Source organism: Panthera leo, chromosome C1 (assembly GCF_018350215.1).
Source record: "Panthera leo isolate Ple1 chromosome C1, P.leo_Ple1_pat1.1, whole genome shotgun sequence".
Lineage (NCBI taxonomy): Eukaryota > Metazoa > Chordata > Mammalia > Carnivora > Felidae > Panthera > Panthera leo.
Window position 1 is genome coordinate 126495046 of NC_056686.1, and position 17739 is coordinate 126512784.

Sequence of the window (17739 nt, forward strand, 5' to 3'; positions counted from 1 at the left end):
ACGAAGATGGAGGCAGAGATTGGGGCAATGCAGCCAACAGCCAAGAAATGCCTGGAGCCACCAGATGCTGAAAGAGGCAAGGAAAGAGTCTCCTCTGGAGACTTCGGAGGGAGAGTGGCCCTACCAGCATCTCCATTGTGGACTTCTGGCCTGCAGAACTGTGAGAGAATAAAAAAAGGCATCTAGTGAGTCAACCAAAAGCCAGTGTCAAAGTAAAGCAATGGCTTTGGGCTCAAACTGGGAACCAGCAAAGTATTAAGCCCTATTTTTATCAGATTACACAGCCTCTCAACAAACATTGACTATATAAGAGGCTGGCAATTCATTTATTTTATATAATTCATTTATTCATTCAATGAATAATTTAGTAAACACCTACTTTGTCCCAGGCTGTAAAAGGCTCTAGAAACAAAAATGAATAGAAGCTTCATAGGTTAGTGGGTATTGATGAGCCAGTGATAGAAAGGCCTGTAGTTTCACTCACTGGCTGTTTGGGCACACCATGTAATCTCTCAGAGCATCAGTTTTCACAATGGTCTCATGAGGATGATCTCTGCTCCTATTTTCTGCACAAGGCTGTTTCAAAGATCTTTTGAGATAATGTCCTAGAGGGATTCCAAGATTGTGAAGATTACATAATTGTACCCTTGATGCTGAGAACACAAGCAAAGTAAAAGAGAGGGTGTCTGGCCTCATGAACACTGAGGCCTCCACTCCCTAAGGTGTCTCCATTCCTAACTGCAGTGCCCAGGGTAGGTATTGCTAGTCAACTCTTTCTCTCTGAATCTACACAAGGCCTTGAAATCTTCTCAGAATAGCCCTCTAGGCAGGTGACTAGCCATATATCACTTGATTAGTGCTGATATAGGAGATGAAAATTATTTGCCATTCCTTTTTACTTGGAATAAAAAGACATATGGGGAAAAGATAGTCTTCAACAAATGGTGTTGGGAAAATTGAACAGCTACATGCAAAAGAATGAAAGTGGACCAATTTTCTACACCATACACAAAAATAAACTCAAAATGGATTCAAGACCTAAATGTGAGATCTGAAACCGTAAAAATCCTACAAGAGAGCACGGGCAGTAACTTCTCTGACATCAGCCATATCAACATCTTTCTAGATATGTGTCCTGGGGCAAGGGAAACAAAAGCGAAAATAAACTATTGGGACTACATAAAAATAAAAAGCTTTTTCACAATGAAGGAAACAATCAACAAAACTAAAAGACAACCTCTGGAATGGGAGAAGATACTTGAAAATAACATATCCAATAAAGGATTAATATCCAAAACATATAAAGAACTGATACAACTCAACACCTAAAAAAAAAAATAAACCAAGTAAAAAATGGGCCAAAGACACAAGCAGACATTTCTCCAAAGATGACATCCAGATGGCCAAAGGACACATGAAAAGATGTTCAACATCACTAATCATCAGGGAAATGCAAATCAAAACTACAATGAAATATCACCTCATGCTTGTCAGAATAGCTAAAATCAAAACCATAAGAAATAATAAGTGCTGGTGAGGATGTGGAGAAAAAGGAGCCCTCATGCACCATTGGTAGGAATGCAACTTAGTGCAGTCACTGTGGAAAACAGTATGGAGGTTCCTCAAAAAAAATTAAAAATAGAATTATGATGTGATCCAGTAATTCCACTACTGGGTATTTACAAAGAATACAAAAATACTAATTTGAAAAGATATAGGCACTCTGTTTACTGCAGCATTAATTACAATAGCCAAATTATGGAAGCAGCACAAGTGTCCATCAATAGATGAATGGATAAAGAAGATGTGGTATTTATATATAATAGAACATTACTCAGCCATAAAAAAGAATGAAATCTTGTCATTTGCAACAATATGGATGCATCTAGATGATAAAATGCTAAGTGAAGTCAGAGAAAGAGAAATACCATATGATTTCATTCATGTGTGGAACAAACAAAACAAATGAACAAAGAATAAAAGAGATAAACCAAGAAGCCGACTCTTAACCATAGACAACAAACTGATGGTTACCAGAGAGGAGGGGTGGAGGGGGGTGTTAAATAGCTGAAGGAAATTATGAGTACACTTATCATAATGAGCACTAAGCAATGTATAGAATTGTCAGATCACTATATTGTACACCTGAAACCAATATAACACTGTGTGTTAACTATACTAGAATTAAAATAAAAAAAATTTAGGTGTGCTTGGGTGGCTCAGTTGGTTATGATCTCACAGCTTTGTGTCACGTCATGATCTCATGATTCATGAGTTCAAGCCCCACATCGGGCTCTGTGCTGACAGCTCAGAGCCTAAAGCCTGCTTCGGATTCTGTGTCTCCCTCTCTCTCTGCCTCTCCCCTGCTCGTGCTCTGTCTCTCTCTCTCAAAAATAAACATTAAAAAATATTAAACTCTCTTTCTCTCTCAAAAATAAATAAATATTAAAAAAATCTTTTAAAAAATTTAAAAAGACGTATGAAACTATGTTAGGTAAGACTGGTGCAGTAGATATGAATTAATGGGATCAAAGTGAATGATGTGGACTGTAGATTTTATAGCTGACTTACGGAGATGGAGATGAATGTGGCCAGAACAATGAGGGAAGATTTAATGGGTTGGAGTCCCCTCCTATAATGCCATTGGCATCCTTTATTACAATTTTCTGTCTGTGACCCTCTGTAAACTCTGAGGGTCCTATGGGAAAAGATGATATTTGCTCAATATTTTACCCTTACTGTCTTGTGCAATGTGCGGTACATAACAGGCACTGAATAAATATTTGTTAAATGAATGTGTTAAAAGATGATGAGTTTTTGATCAATGGATAGGACTCAAATGGGCAGAGTGTAGGAGGCGGCATTATAGGGAATAAGAACATAGGAACAAACACTTGAGGCTTCTGGGGGAAACAGCTAGGAGGCTGATATGAAGGACTCATGCTATTACTACTAACACTACTTTTTGGCTTCATTTTCTTAGGAGACTGTCTTTGTCTCATTAAACAGAAATCTGAAGACTTGGAGAAGTACCACCCACCTTCCAATCACCAGCATATCCACCATTCTTACCTTTGAGCACCTCATTGATATATTTATTGAAGTAGTCTACTCTCAAGGAATCCTCAAGGAGATCTTCAGTCTCCCCTATGGGCATGCCATTCCCAGCCAGGTAGATCGGAACTTTTCCTCTTGTGTATTCCAAAGATACAAACTGCAATAGCCTCCTTATACCCCAGGGCACCACATAAATCCAAGGGGATGAGGTCTGGGGCCATGCAGGGTCCACATGTTGGGAAAAGCCTCCAATGGTGTCATAGCTAGGGATGCAGGAATCTTGTTGGGCCGTGCTGATAAGGCGAGAAGTGTAATGAGACAGACCCAGAAAATCAGCAGAGCCTTTCAGGAGTTGCTTCTCTGCCTTGGTGAACTCAGGGAGCTGGCCCACAAGACTGGGGCACTGTTGGTTCATCTGTTGGATTTGGGCCTTCAGGGCAGCAGGGTAGTCTCCATCCACAAAGATGGGGTGTGCAAACCAGCCCAGCATGAAGTGCAAGAAGCGTTCAGAGGCACTCAGGTCCTCAGGCCTCTCTGGGGACAGAGGTTCTGCCCAGTCTGAGTTCAACACAATGCCCACACGTCCCTGCTGCTGTGGACGATAGTAGCTATTATAGTGGTGCCAAACTCTGGCATGAGCCTTGAGGACCAAGTGAGCCACCTTGTGAGGAAAAAAAAGAAAGAAATACAGTGCTTAATAACAGCTAATAGCAAAGCCAACAACAACCACAAGCCAATAACAAGTCTACAACAACAAGTTAATACGAATGTCAATAATGTTACCAATGTTAATAAAATAGCCACAATGAAAATGTCCACATCAATAACAGCACCAATGTCAACAACGTCAGGAAGTCATCAGCAAGTCAATGCCAATATCAACAAGTCAACAATATCAAAAAGTAGTTAAGATTGATGCTAACAATGTCAGTAAATCAACAACATGGACAATGTTGACATCAACATCATCAACACCAATGCCAGCAATATCAACAGCCAATAACATCAACAAGTCAACATCACCATCAACAGGTCAATAGAACCATATTTCACAGTAAAAAATTGTTAATGAATTCTCTCATAAGCTCCTCCCAACAGTCTTGTGTGACAGTATAATTATTATTACCACTATACAGATGAGGGGAACAAGATCTAGAGAGGTGTAGAATGTAAGAAGCCTGACTCTGCCTGTATTGTCCCCCATGATGCTATTCTGACTTTGTTCTTAGTAAGTGCTTATTGAATAATTCATCAACAATGAATTTGGGACGATCATTTTATTTGACACAGAAGGGATGGGACAATTCTTTCTAACCTACCTGCTCTTTCCACTTAATGAAATCTAGGAAGAAAACCCATGACCAGGAATCTCTTTGTAGACTTAACTCAAGGTCTTACAAAAGTTAACAGCTTTCCTTGGCAGAGTGCCATGGGAAAACGGGCAAAAGCAGGGTGTCTGGAGTGTAACAAACCTAGACTTAAATCTTGACTTTGTCACTAACTTCCTTCTCATTCAGTTTCCTTGTATGCAAGAAGTGGTAATTATGCATTCATTTAGGAGGACTAAATAAGATCATGTATACAGAGCACCAAGCAGACACTTGGGGTGTAGGAGGGAGATTGCTATTGCTTATCATCCTTTCCTTTTTCATTTTTATCATCTGAAGATAATGACACTTACTCTTGAAGACTTTCAGATCAAAATATGCCTTAGGAAGTCAAACTCCTCACTGCTTCTCATGTTGCAAATGTTAATCCTTAACAGGGTCCTAAACTCCAATGGTAAACTGTGCTTTTTTCCAAAAGGCAGGAATGTGTGCCTTCTAACTGAGTCAGCATCAGGCAGGGGGCTCAGCGGAATATGAAACAACTAGCAAAACCAGTCATTGTGGCCATGTAAGAACATGGAAAGGTGTTAATGACATGTCAGATAAGAAATGGGCACTAGGGTGATTATGACAGCCAGTGTGGGTTCAATCATCATAACAAATGTACCATGCTCGTGGGGGATGTCAATAGCGGGGGGAGCTGTGCACGTGTGGGAGCAGAGGGTATATGGAAAATCTACATTAACTTCTGTTCAATTTTGCTGTGGACTTAAAACCACTGTAAAAAATAAAGTCTACTTGGGGCACCTGGGTGGCTCTATCAGTTAAACATCTGATTCTTGATTTTGGCTCAGGTCATGATCTTATGGTTTGTGGGTTTGAGCCCTGCATTAGCACTGTCAGCATGGAGTCTGCTTGGGATTCTCTCTCTCTGCCCCTCCCCCATCTCTCTCTCTCTCAAAATAAATAAACATTAAAAAAATAAAGTCTACTTGAAAAAATGTACTAAGGGGTGCTTGGGTGGCTCAGTCGGTTAAACGTCCGACTTCGGCTCAGGTCATGATCTCACGGTTTGTGAGTTCAAGCCCCGCGTCGGGCTCTGTGCTGACAGCTCAGAGCCTGGAGCCTGTTTCAGATTCTGTGTCTCCCTCTCTCTCTGACACTCCCCTGTTCATGCTCTGTCTCTGTCTCAAAAATAAATAAATATTTTAAAAAAATTTAAAAAGGCACTGAATTTAGTGCACTCTGTAAGTACACTGTGAATGCAAGGACTGGAAGGACATATGGGCAAAATTATGAGTGAACCGTTTTCTTTGCAATCTTCCCTTAATGGTATTATACTGTTTTAACTAATAAATCAAAGCAAGAATTGAAGGAGAAAGGTGGTGTGGACTTTCCAGGAGCCACAGTTGTAGGGATAAGAAGCCAGGAGAAGAGGTTGGGATGAGTTTTACAACAAGGAGACAAACAGAAAGGTTCAAACCTTCCATTTTGAGAAGTGTTCTCTCTTGGTGTGTATGCTCTTGTTGAACAAGAGCAGAGTGGAAGCTTTGACTTCACTCTAATTTTTGGCATTTCATCAAGTCATTGATTTTAGCTCATTCTGAGTGTGGACATTTTGGATTGTTCTCTAATTTTCTTATGTGTATTTATTTGTATCATCTCCAAAAAGTATTAAATCTTGAGGATATGGGTCATGCATCCTCCTTAACACCTAGCATAGGGCAAGGCAAAGACTCCTATTTCAGAACAGAACTCAAGATGTGGCAGGGGAAAGCCAGGCTAACATGTGCATCCTGAATATGGATGTCAGGGAAAGCTGGTGAGTTTTCTGGGAGATTTGAGCAAAAAAAGAAATGATGGAAAGGGCCCATATTAAGCTACTTAAAATTTTGTGTCCAGTATATACATCCCCTTCTTATGGAAATGATACCCTGCCTACCCTCTGGAAAGCCAAACCCTTTTTCCTTTTCCACCTCCCCACCTCTCAGCCAGTGTGTGGAAGGGCAGAGCTGAGACCCAGACCCAGACCAGTCACTGCACAACATTTTCCCAGCCTAAACTTAGTGATTGGTTCAGGGATGGGCATGCAACCCATGCAGCAAGCATAAGGCACAGGGACACGTTTGCTGGGAATGCCAGAAGAGAGGTAAGCTTTCTTTCCTGCTGGTCTTGAAATAGGAGAGCGTGGCTGCTACCATCTGGTTACCAAGCAGCCCAAGTAGAAAACCAACAAGGAGGGGCAAGAAGAGAAATTGAGTACTAGTGGCATTGTTTGGGATCTAATCAAGCTCCACTCTGACCAGCTAAAACCCAGACTTTTCAGGGATGCCTGGGTGGCTCAGTTGGTTGAGCCTCCGACTCTTGATTTCAGCTCAGGTCATTATGTCACTGTTAGTTGGATCAAGCCCCCCCTCCAGCTCTGTGCTGACAGCTTGGGGCCTGCTTGGGATTTTCTCTCTCTCTGCCCCTCCCCAACTCATGCTCTCTCTCACTCTCTCAAAATAAATAAACATTAAAAAAAATCATATTAAAGCCCAGACTTTTCAGTTTCCCGAGCTGATGGACTCCCACTTGGCTTAAGTCTGTCTGGGTTGGTTTTTCTGTCCCATGCAACTAAGAGTCCTGGATGACAAGGAAAATCTGCTGTAGACTCAAGCAGACTCGGGCTCAGATTCTGGCTTCAAACTGCTGACCCTGCAGCGATGCCATCAGGAAACAGTTTCTCCTCTCTGAGCCCCAGTTCCCTCATCCACCAGCGCTGTTCCAAGGATGTAATAACTTATCAAAGTGCCAGCAGTATTTGGACAAAATAAGGTGATTAACGATTTATGGTGCCTTCCCTCCCTCTGGCTTCCTTTAAAGCACAAAAAGTAAACGCATTCTGACTGGAAGAGACAATGACTTTCTCCCAGCCAAATTCTCCTCCAGTGAGGCAGCACTGCAAGGACGAGAAGTACCTTGAAAGAAGCCACGCCCGGGTCGGAGATGCCCGGTGCGTGTCGGCCAGTGCCGTAGCCCGCGTAGCTCATCACCCACGGCTCATGGAAGGTCACCCACAGCTTCACGCGGTCCCCGAAGGTGGCGAAGCAAAAAGCCGCGTAGTCCAGGAAGGCGTCCACCACACTGTCGTCCTGCCACCCGCCGCGCTCCTGCAGGGCCTGGGGCAGGTCCCAGTGGAAGAGCGTGGCCATGGGCTGGATGCGCGCGTCCAGCAGGCTGTCGATGAGCCTGCTGTAGTAGGCGACGCCCTGGCGGCTGGGTCCGGGCCCGAGCCCCGTGGGGAAGATGCGGGACCAGGAGATGGAGAACTTGTAGACGTGAGCTTGGAGGCCGCGAAGCAGGGCCACATCGGTGTCCACCTTGTGGTAGCTGTCACTGGCCACCTCCGGTGTTGCTGCGCCCTCGGAGGCGTGCCGGCGACCCAGGTGGTCCCAGACACTCGGCCCTCTTCCGCCCTCGGCCCAGCCTCCTTCCACGTTAAAGGCTCCGGTGGAGACGCCCCAGAGGAAGCCTTCGGGGAAATCCTCCCGCAGGAAAGCGTCCCTTTCGGCCGTGGATTGGTTGGCAAATGTTCCCCAGACTCTCCGGTAGGCGGAGCCCCGCGGCGAGGAGGAACCTACTGCCGTCCCTAGGGCAGGCTGCGTGGCGGTCTGGAGGGGCGCGCTGTCTGTCCGAGAGCAGGGCCCACTGCGGGATCCGAAAGATGGAAAGGACACGGTGAGTAATGACCCTGCGGGCTACCTGCGCCCCCAGACTGATGGATGGCGGCAATGTGTGTAATTAGTAAAGGTTCGAGAAACACTGAGTCAAAAGCCACACAAGTGCCTGGAGGTTGGGAAAATTACTATTATTGCCTCTTCTTAGGTGAGTTATTATTGCTTCTGCAGGACTCCAAACACTGTGCCAAGCCTACCGTTCTGTGTATTAGCTTGTCCTCAAATACTGTCTTTAGTTCTGATGCCATGCTTTTTCTTCTTACTGTTTATAAAACATAGCTAATCATAATGATGGCTTTAACTCATTATGCCTTGATTCTGTGCTGGCCACTGTGATATGAATGTAGGTCTCTCCATTAATTTTCACGAATTTATTAGATAAGGACTACAGTTATTTAACCATATCCTATAGAGAAGGAGATTGAGAGTCAAAGAAATGAGTATAGTCTGGGCATCAGGGGACCAGCACCTGTTTGTCAGCTGGTATGGAAGAAAGTATTTCAATAACTGAATTACTGGTGTAGCTCTACTGATGTGCATCAGCTAAATATTAACACCAGCTACAACCTCCTTTCTCCTTTATGCTGCCTGGATTATGGACACAATGGCAGGAGCTCATGCAGTCATGATGGACAATAAGGTGGAAGCCTTGTTAAGGATGACAAAAATTAAGGCAGAAGCCTGGATTCCTGATGATTGTACCTACTGAAGATCATCCATCTCCAGCCTTTGTAATGTAAATGACCCCACATCTTGTTTTTTTTAATGAGAACTTCTTAATCACATAGTTTACAAACTGTAGAATACAGTCTGTGCTTTTAACCACATATCACTGTATTTGTAGATGTGTAGACATTCATATATTTTTAAATATTTCATATATATAAATTCAGATAAATATATATATTTGAAATAAAACATACTGTAAAAATGCTATCCTTACATGAATGCACTCTAGTTTCTTTTTTATTCTAGTCCATTTCTCTCCTTCTGTCTTTCCTTCCTTCCTTTTTTGTTTTTAATTTTCTTTTAACATTTATTTATTTTTGAGAGGCAGAGAGAGACAGAGCATAAGCAGGGGAGGGGCAGAGAGAGAGGGAGACACAGAATCAGAAGCAGGCTCCAAGCTGGCAGCACAGAGCTTGATGCGGGTCTTGAACTCACAAACTGCAAGTTCATGACCTGAGCTGAAGTCGGACGCTTAACCGACTGAGCCACCCAGGCGCCCCTCTTCCTTTCTTTTTTTAATAAAACATTTTCTTCTCATGTTTCAAAACAAACCCTAAATTGGTTTACCAATCTCCAAGTCCTGGCCTACAGGCTGGAAGGCACTGTAAGAGAGCATGTGGCAGTTACACCAGCAGAGGGCAATGTTGAGGAAGGGTTGGTGTAGGTGGATGTGTTTGGTCTGGAGGGGGAATCGCAGGGGGATGGCGGAAGGGGGTGCAGTACAAGGGCATCTCCTGTCCAATGGCCATCATGTGGAGGGAGGATGTCATTTGTGCGTGGTTAGCCCAGAGCACAAAATTGGTAGAAGTGACAGGGACATTGCAGAGGGACCTCTGTCCAATGGAGAGAAATCTGGGTCTTCCAAACTTAAGTACCTCCTATTTTATGAAGCGTCAATGAACTCACATTTGCTAAAACAGCAGTGGGGGTGGGGGGTAATCTATAGTTATGGATTATCCATAATATATACAGGTCTCTGGAGCACAACCAGGGACACAGGTGACACCCACTCAATGAACAGACTCAGCTACTCTGACCTAAAACTCCTGATCCTGATTGTCCTCCTGGCTTGGAAGAAATGAAGTCTTGAGGAAAGAAACAAACAGTCCCTGGATAAAATACAATTTGCTCTAAAGGACTGCTTAATTATTCATTTGCTTTTTTATTTGCTTATGTATGTATGTATAATCTCTTCACCCAGCATGGATCTAGAACTCACAACCTTGAGATCAAGAGTTACATGTTCTTCTGACTGAGCCAGCCAACCACCCCTCAATTTGCTCTTAAAGCTTTAATGCTGGAAGTTCAGGTTTACCTAACTTGGGAGGAGATTTAACATACTCAGTATGAGTATACTGAGTATCTCTCAAGAGATTTAGCATAGCCTCAGTTTCTATGCCCAGGCCTTGCAGGTAGCCCTCCTTCAGCTATCCCTCCCCTGCCCCCAGCCACCTCAGAGCATCCCAGATAATGCTCTTTCTCCCCCTTCTGTGGAGCAATGCTTTGTCTTCTGCCACAATCTGGTATTAGAGTCATTTGTGGGCCACTCTGCTTCCCCTCCAAGGTCTAAGATTCTCAAAGAGAAAAGGATGTTACTCCTGTTGGAACCCCCCTCAGTCTGCCCTGGCCCCCAGCAGACTCTCCACCAACATCCTCCTGAATGAGGATCGCCGGCTGTTAGTTTAATGTCAGCCAGTGTTGGACCTTTGCCTCAGGCCAAGTTTAGAGGGAGAACCTTGGAGCTGATATCATATGGCATCTTGTGGTTTTATAATTACTGAGCTTTCTGGGTAACCCTTTCATTATGGCCTCTTGAGTTCTATTTTCTGAAAAGACATAGCCCAGTAATCCTCAGCTGACTCCGAGTGTGGTCAGGGAGCACTTTTGACCTATCTGCTCTTTCTACCATTCATACTCCCAGCACAAAGCCTGACAGTAGCAGCCACTCGGGGTCTGTTGGTTTAACCGGCAGAGCTTGAAGTGAGTTGAGAGGACTGAACAACAGATTGAGATACACAAGTGCTAGGAGAGGAAAAGCACAAGAAGATGGTAGCAACTGAGTGAGTGACCCTGGACAGAGCTTTTCTAGCAGTCTGAGGTAGGGTAAGGAGAGCTCTAGCTCAAAGTCTGGGAAGCCAAATAATTCTTTCCAGTCTTTGTCTTTCGTCAATGCATGGTGCATGAAGCTCACATGTGTAACATACCCATGGAAGGCTGACGTTTCTGGGGAACAACCATCTCCTGGTTTCCACACCATCCTTTTAGGTTTTTGTCTTTTAGGTTTGTCATGTGGAGAGAGGATGTCATTTGTACGTGGTTGGCCCATGTCTTTTTTGTCTTTTAGGTTTTTATTTTATTTTATTTTTTAAATTTTATTTTTAATTTTTTTTAAATTTACATCCAAATTAGTTAGCATACAGTACAACAATGATTTCAGGAGTCCACACCATCCTTTTCATGCTCACTTGGGAAGCACATTGGATTTTGAGTGTTGTGAGAGGGTCATTATGGGGGTAACCTAAAACCTGCTCTAATTTTTTTTTAAAGTATGCCATTTACAAATTTTGGTATTTTAGCCATAATTTTGGTAAGAAATTATTTGCAACCCCACATAAATTAAAACCTCTCTTCTTAGGGTATGCCTGGCTGTCTCAGTTGGTAGAGCCTGTGACTGTTTATCTTTAGGGTCATGAATTCAAGCCCCACATTGGGTATAGAGATTACTTAAGGAAATAAAAAACAAAGTAAAAAAAAAAAACCCACGAAAGTCAAAAACAACCTCTTCTTAGAACACCACTGAGTTAGGTTTCTGCCCCACTGCAACAGTTCAATCTCCTACCTATGCTATCTCCTCAAGGGGAAGATGTTTTATATATCACATGAGGAAACAGGTATACAGAACTAACCTCACTTACTCAGAACACGTAACTTCAGTGGGGTGGTCAGATATATCTTTAACCCAGGCTGCTGTTTCACAAACTCAGGTTGTCTCCAACAAGATCTTAAATTAGAAGACAGGGGTTCAGATACCAGCTCTACTCATTGTGTACACTTGGACAAACTGCAAAGGTCACCAGTGCAGAATGACAAGAGAGGATGCAGGACCATGTGGGCCCCGGGTAAGATGCAATGGGAGACAGGCTCTCTCTGCCATCCCCTCTGAGCCTTTATCTCTCGCCTACAGAACAGCCATGATAAAATCACTGGCGAGAGGCAGATGGCAACAGTCCCATGAGATCACACGTATGAAAGAATATTCTGCAAACACCAGCTATTGATACTTCAGCAGGAAATCTAACATTACCTTTTCTTGGAACTTGAACAGCTCAGGAAAGTATTGAGATCAAACCCAATGGTGATCACTTGGCTTTTATTTATGGCTGTAAAAGAAGAAGTTTAATTAATTCTCCCTGAAGTCCAACCAACAATATGCATGATTGCCATCAATCGTTTTCCTTATATATACAACACACCCAAACTCCAAGAAATTGTTCTAAGCTTCCTGGAAAATGCCATGGACTAAAGCACTAAGGAGGTCAGAAGTGATTTCCACCTACTTAGAACAGTGGTTCTCAAACTTCCGTGTGCATCAGAATCACCTGCAGAGCTTGTAAAGCACAAATTGCTGGGCCCACCTCACAGTTTCTGATCCAGTGCATCTGACATAGGGCTCAAGGATTTGAATGTCTAACAAGGTCCCAGGTGAGGCTGATGCTGTTGGTCTGGAGACCACACATGGAGAACAATTGATTTAGAAGAACTCAGACATCAGAAAAGGATGGAATTTTTTAAATTGTAGTAAACTATGCATCAACATAAAATTGACCATTTTAGCCATTTAGAAAGGGATGGAACTTAAGAATAGAGATAGGTATGCCATCAAAAAATGAGTTAGGGTGAGGGTTATTAAGTGGTATCTATGGATGAGTGTCAGGAGGTCTGTGAAGTCAGCTCAGTACTGGTTACAGGTAGTAAAAAGGGCACTACTGACTTATACCATACTCTGCCTTATAGGGTGACTGGGATGGATGTCAGGACACCCAGGAATGTGGCCCTCAGACCCTCCTGCAGAGTCTCTAGTAGATCCTCAGCCCCTGATGCCTTAACAGAATCCACCTTACCCTTGACCCGACTGGACCAAGAGTGATCTCCTGATCCAGGGGCCCCCAGTCAGATTCACTCTCAAGAATTTGAACTTGAACTAAGAGGCACAGAGAAGATGGTCCATGAGCTGTGGGTCTTAGACATGAAGGTTTTGGTGAGGTGCCCACTAGGGCCATGTGCAAGCTGAAGTGAAATGCGGACGTGAATAAGAAGAAGCAGAGTGAGGCAAAGGTGAGATATCAGAGGGATGGGTAATGGAAGGGGACACGCAAGCACAGAGCAGTTCCCCTGCTTACACCTGATACCTGAGGCCTGATGGCCTTTATTTACACAAGACCGAGGCATCCTTGCCATCTTTATACAGAACCCCTCGTCTTTCTTGGGTCAGTGGGAGCTAAGGGACAGAGGGTACAAAGGCATCTGGGGTGGGCTCTCAGACCAGCCCTCCTCTGGTCCTTCTTCTTATTGGAACCCCAGACTTTCAGGACTGCTACTGCCAAGCCAGTGCACCAAATGTGACTCAAAACCTCGCCAGCAATGGTCCACTCACCCTCGAGAAGGCTGAAGAGCAGTCTGGCTGACTTCTTCCTGGTGGAGGGGCAGTCCTGGAATCTTAGATTGAAGATGAAAATTTTTACTTTTGGCTCAACAGTCTGAAAAAGATAAAGGCCAACAAGTGAATTGAAGTTGCCTAGTATAAGTCTTTTGATAACAAGGATAGATTTTCAAGATGAGAAGTTACGAACCTCACTCCGGTTTGGGAAATGACCTCCAGACATCTCAATTAGGAAAGGAAGCAGACTCTAGACTCTGAGGGAGAATGAGCTACACTTTTCAGTAACAGTGGCCACACCCTCCCCATCAACCCACACCAAAGAGATAGGCTTAGCATGCTTACAAGGCTTACAGTGCCCAACCAGGCACTGTGTTGGGACCAGGGACAAGGCCATCCACTCATGTTAGGGGCCTTTCTTACTATAAGAGGCTTAATCAGGTGCCACCATCACAGTATTTATGGATGTCTGGGGTTTGCTTCAAAACAACCTGACTTGAGAAGGGGAAGATGGGGCATAGATGAAACAAGATCAGCCATGAGTCGATAGCTTTTGAAGTTGGGGATGGCTTCATTATACTTTTCTTGTAGACATATTTCACATTTTCCATAATAATAATGATGATAAAGCGGCCCTCATTCAAATGGAACAGGTGTGACTTTTCTCCCATTTCTAAGCCATTTCACTGTCAAAGGAAACATGTTGTTTGACTTCACTTTAAATTACATTTTCTGGGGGGGAGGTTGGGTTTGGTCATTTTCCCCACATCAAGTTTTTCCTCTTCGGAGGAGTTAAAAGCCACTGAGAGATACCGATAGCAACTACTTCCAAAGAAGGCAGGCTCATTTTTTATTTTCTCAGAGTCACCTGCAACAATGCCCCTTCTTTACAGATAAAGTGCCTTCAGCCTTGAGAAGCTAAGTTGCCCAAGACCACAGTTAAAGGAGGTGCAGCTCACACAGTCCTCATTCTTTCCCTTGCTGGGTGGATGCAGGGGAACCCAACAGCTAAGGGGACCGAGGATTTTCTCTCTCCTGAAAGATCAACACACAATGGGGGCCAGGAGGGCTGAAGGAGCCTTCAGCTGAGTGGGGAATTTCCTGGGTGAGCAGAGCCTTTACCTGCTCAGAGGACAGGGGCACTGCTCATGCACCTCCTGCAGAATTTAGATGTGCTGGGCATGAGGATGTCTTCTAGCCCTAAAACACCTGTGTGCTGGTGAGAAGAGCAGCAGCTCAGGGTCCCTGAGGCTCGGAGAAGGATGTGCAGGTGCTCTGGGGAGAGTGGAAGGAAACGGGAATGGGACAGCGTGGGACCTGCTCCTCCAGGCCTTCAAGCCTCCAGGAGCAGGGTGAGAGGACACCAGATGAGGAGGAAGGGTACACTCTGAAGGAAGCAGTGGGCAGAATGATCTGGGTTCTTGGGGACACAAGTCAGCCCCTTGCCTGGGGAGAAAGCTGTTCTTCCTGTCCTGGGTGTGCTGTGTGGGAAATGGTACACGCCTGTAAACCAACGAGCCCAGAGAGGGACAGTCTCCTCTCCAGCTCAGTTCTCTCCTCATAGCTGGTGATGAAAGTGGTCATCCTGAATCTTTAGAGCTACATCTGAAGTGTCAAATACAGCATCTGGAACCTAATCCCTACCTAAGGAAATAATAGGAATAAAGAACTCCTAATAAAAGGCTGCCAAGTCTGTCCAGGAGGGTTTTACTATTCGGCTGGCCAGCTCTCAACTGAGAGTTCACAGCTTTATCCAGACACTGGGGGGAACAGGCCTTCTTGAAAACGTTTTGATGTCAAAAGAGAAACACTGTAAACCACATCCTCAAGCAGAAATTAAGCCAGTCCTCTGTTGATGGCCTCTCTGAGGCATGCTCCATCTGCCTAACCCAGACAGTTTTAAAATGTCAGACAATGAACCCATTAGCTGAGGAACAAGCCCTGGTTGAAGTCCTTAAAGAAGACAAAAGATAGGTTTAGGTGTGATAGGCATCAGCAGGCCTTGAAGACACTACTTCAGCGCTGCTTACGGCCCAGAAATCTGGCCCACCAAGCCCACCAGTGCAGTCTCTGGGTCAAGCCAGTTTGGGTTCAGGTAAGAAGATATTTGCAAAAACAACTAAAATTATACATGATTTTCAAAAATGCCACCCTCATTTAATGTCCCCAACACCTTGGAATTATTTTTGTCTTGCAGAGGGAGTGTGGTGTCATGAGAAAGCCCTGGTTCCAATTCCAGCTCTGCTCACTACCTCATGTCTGACCTTGGTTAAGTTTCTTAAGTGTTGGGGTCTGCTGTAAGGGATAACATGAGGATAAAGTGCCCCACGCAGTGCGGGGCACAGAGCAGGCACTAAAGTCATAGCAGCTATTACTCAAATACCTTGTGAATGCATCTGCTGTCTTTGATTATTAGATCATAGTATTTGTAAACAATAAAAGCGGCAGTGCCTACAAGGTCAGCAGGAAACCCATAGACACAGGGATGGGACTGATGCTAATTAGTCCATTTCAAGCTTCCAGCCTCGGGTCAAATGGAGTTCCCACCTAGCTGCAGCACTGAGGGTTTGACACTGATGAGCTTGGCCTTTAAACAGGTAATTCCTCTAACAATCCACCCTGCCTGGTGGTGGGGGTGCTGGGATTCAAAGCCAGGAGGCCCAGGGCTGAAAGCAGAGGGGAGTGGCTTTATAACCCACACCTGCAGAGGCAAGAGGAAGACACGGGTGAATGCTGGTGGCCAGGTGTCCCTGGAGAGGCCTGTGAGAGGGCAGCTCTTCAGGGGTAAGTATGGAAATACTGCTAGGACCCAGGAAGGCCAGAGAGAAGCCACTGGGTGTGCAATCTGTTCTAACCTGTTCGGAGATGGGCTAACAGTCAGGACTCCAGGGAATTGGGGATTTGTCTTCCATGAGGAAGGTGCTCAGCAGTGACCAAGCTTAGGACAGAAAGCTAATAGGTAGGTAGGTAGGTGGCATCCAACATACTTTCTCTAAATAGTCACAATCATTAGACTTGAGGAAAACAATCCTGGGAACGGGAAGGAAGGGCCTAAGTTTACAGGAAGATCCCCATAGCTGGCATCTGATTCAGCAGACCTGGGTGTGAAATGTCTTTTTTTTTTTTCAGTTGTGGTGAGACATACATAAAATTTGCCATCGTTAGAGAAGGAGAGAGCCAAAGCATAAGAGACTCTTAAAAACTGAGAACAAACTGAGGGTTGATGGGTGGGAGGGAGGGAAGGGTAGGTGATGGGTATTGAAGAGGGCATCTTTTGGGATGAGCACTGGGTGTTGTATGGAAACCAATTTGACAATAAATTTCATATATTAAAAAAAAAATAAATAAACATTAAAAAATTAAAAAATAAAATAAAAATAAAAATAAAAAAAAGAATTTGCATTTCCAAGGTGATGCTGCTGGTGTGTGCATTTCACCTGCAGAACCATTAATTCAAGTTATATGAACTATATAATATATGGAAGCCTTTAAATAGAGTAATGTATAGTTAAAAAAAAAAGATTTAGTATCGGGGCACCTGGGTGTCTCAGTCGGTTGAGTGCCCAACTTCGGCTCAGGTCATGATCTCACAGTTGGTGAGTTCAAGCCCAACGTCAGGCTCTGTGCTGACAGCTCAGAACCTGGAGCCTGCTCCGGATTCTTTGTCTCCCTCTCTCTCTGCTCCTCTCCCACTCACACTCTGTCTCTATCTCTCAAAAATAAATAAATGTAAAAAAAAAAATTAGTATTTGATTTTAGAGAAAAAAAGAGACTCTTAAAAACTGAGAACAAACTGAGGGTTGGTGGGGGGTGGGAGGGAGGGGAAAGTGGGTGATGGGCATTGAGGAGGGCACCTGTTGGGATGAGCACTGGGTGTTGTATGGAAACCAATTTGACAATAAATTTCATATTAAAATAAAAAAATAAATAAATAAATATCAAAAATAAATAAATAAAATAAAAAATAAAAAAATAAAAAATTGCCATCATAACCATTTTTACAGTTCAGTGGCATTAAGTACTTTCACATTGTTGTGCAACCACAACCATCATCCATGAAAAGCCCTTTTAAATCTTAGGATGAACACTGACTGGAATTTTAATTCTCAGATATCTACACAAGAGATCCATGTGAGATATTTACCTTAATAAGACAACCCTCATTACCTCTTCCAGGGAAGACTGCCTGACCCTGCAAAGTTCTCCAGCAATGCATTCACTGGAGATCTGCCCAGATGCAGCTCTGCAG

The 17739-nt window shown here is 43.9% G+C and overlaps 1 protein-coding gene across 1 annotated transcript in view; it reads right to left on the reverse strand.

Annotated features, from left to right (window-relative positions):
- The window catches only part of LCT (lactase), a 50510-nt gene that overhangs the window by 20925 nt on the left and 11846 nt on the right, over nucleotides 1-17739 (reverse strand). Inside the window, exons 4-7 of the mRNA XM_042948589.1 lie at nucleotides 13488-13590; nucleotides 12138-12213; nucleotides 7346-8075; nucleotides 3073-3718 (exon numbers count right to left, since the gene is read on the reverse strand). Of these exons, the coding sequence (XP_042804523.1) occupies nucleotides 3073-3718; nucleotides 7346-8075; nucleotides 12138-12213; nucleotides 13488-13590 (1555 nt within the window). The remainder of the gene's footprint in view (nucleotides 1-3072; nucleotides 3719-7345; nucleotides 8076-12137; nucleotides 12214-13487; nucleotides 13591-17739) is intronic.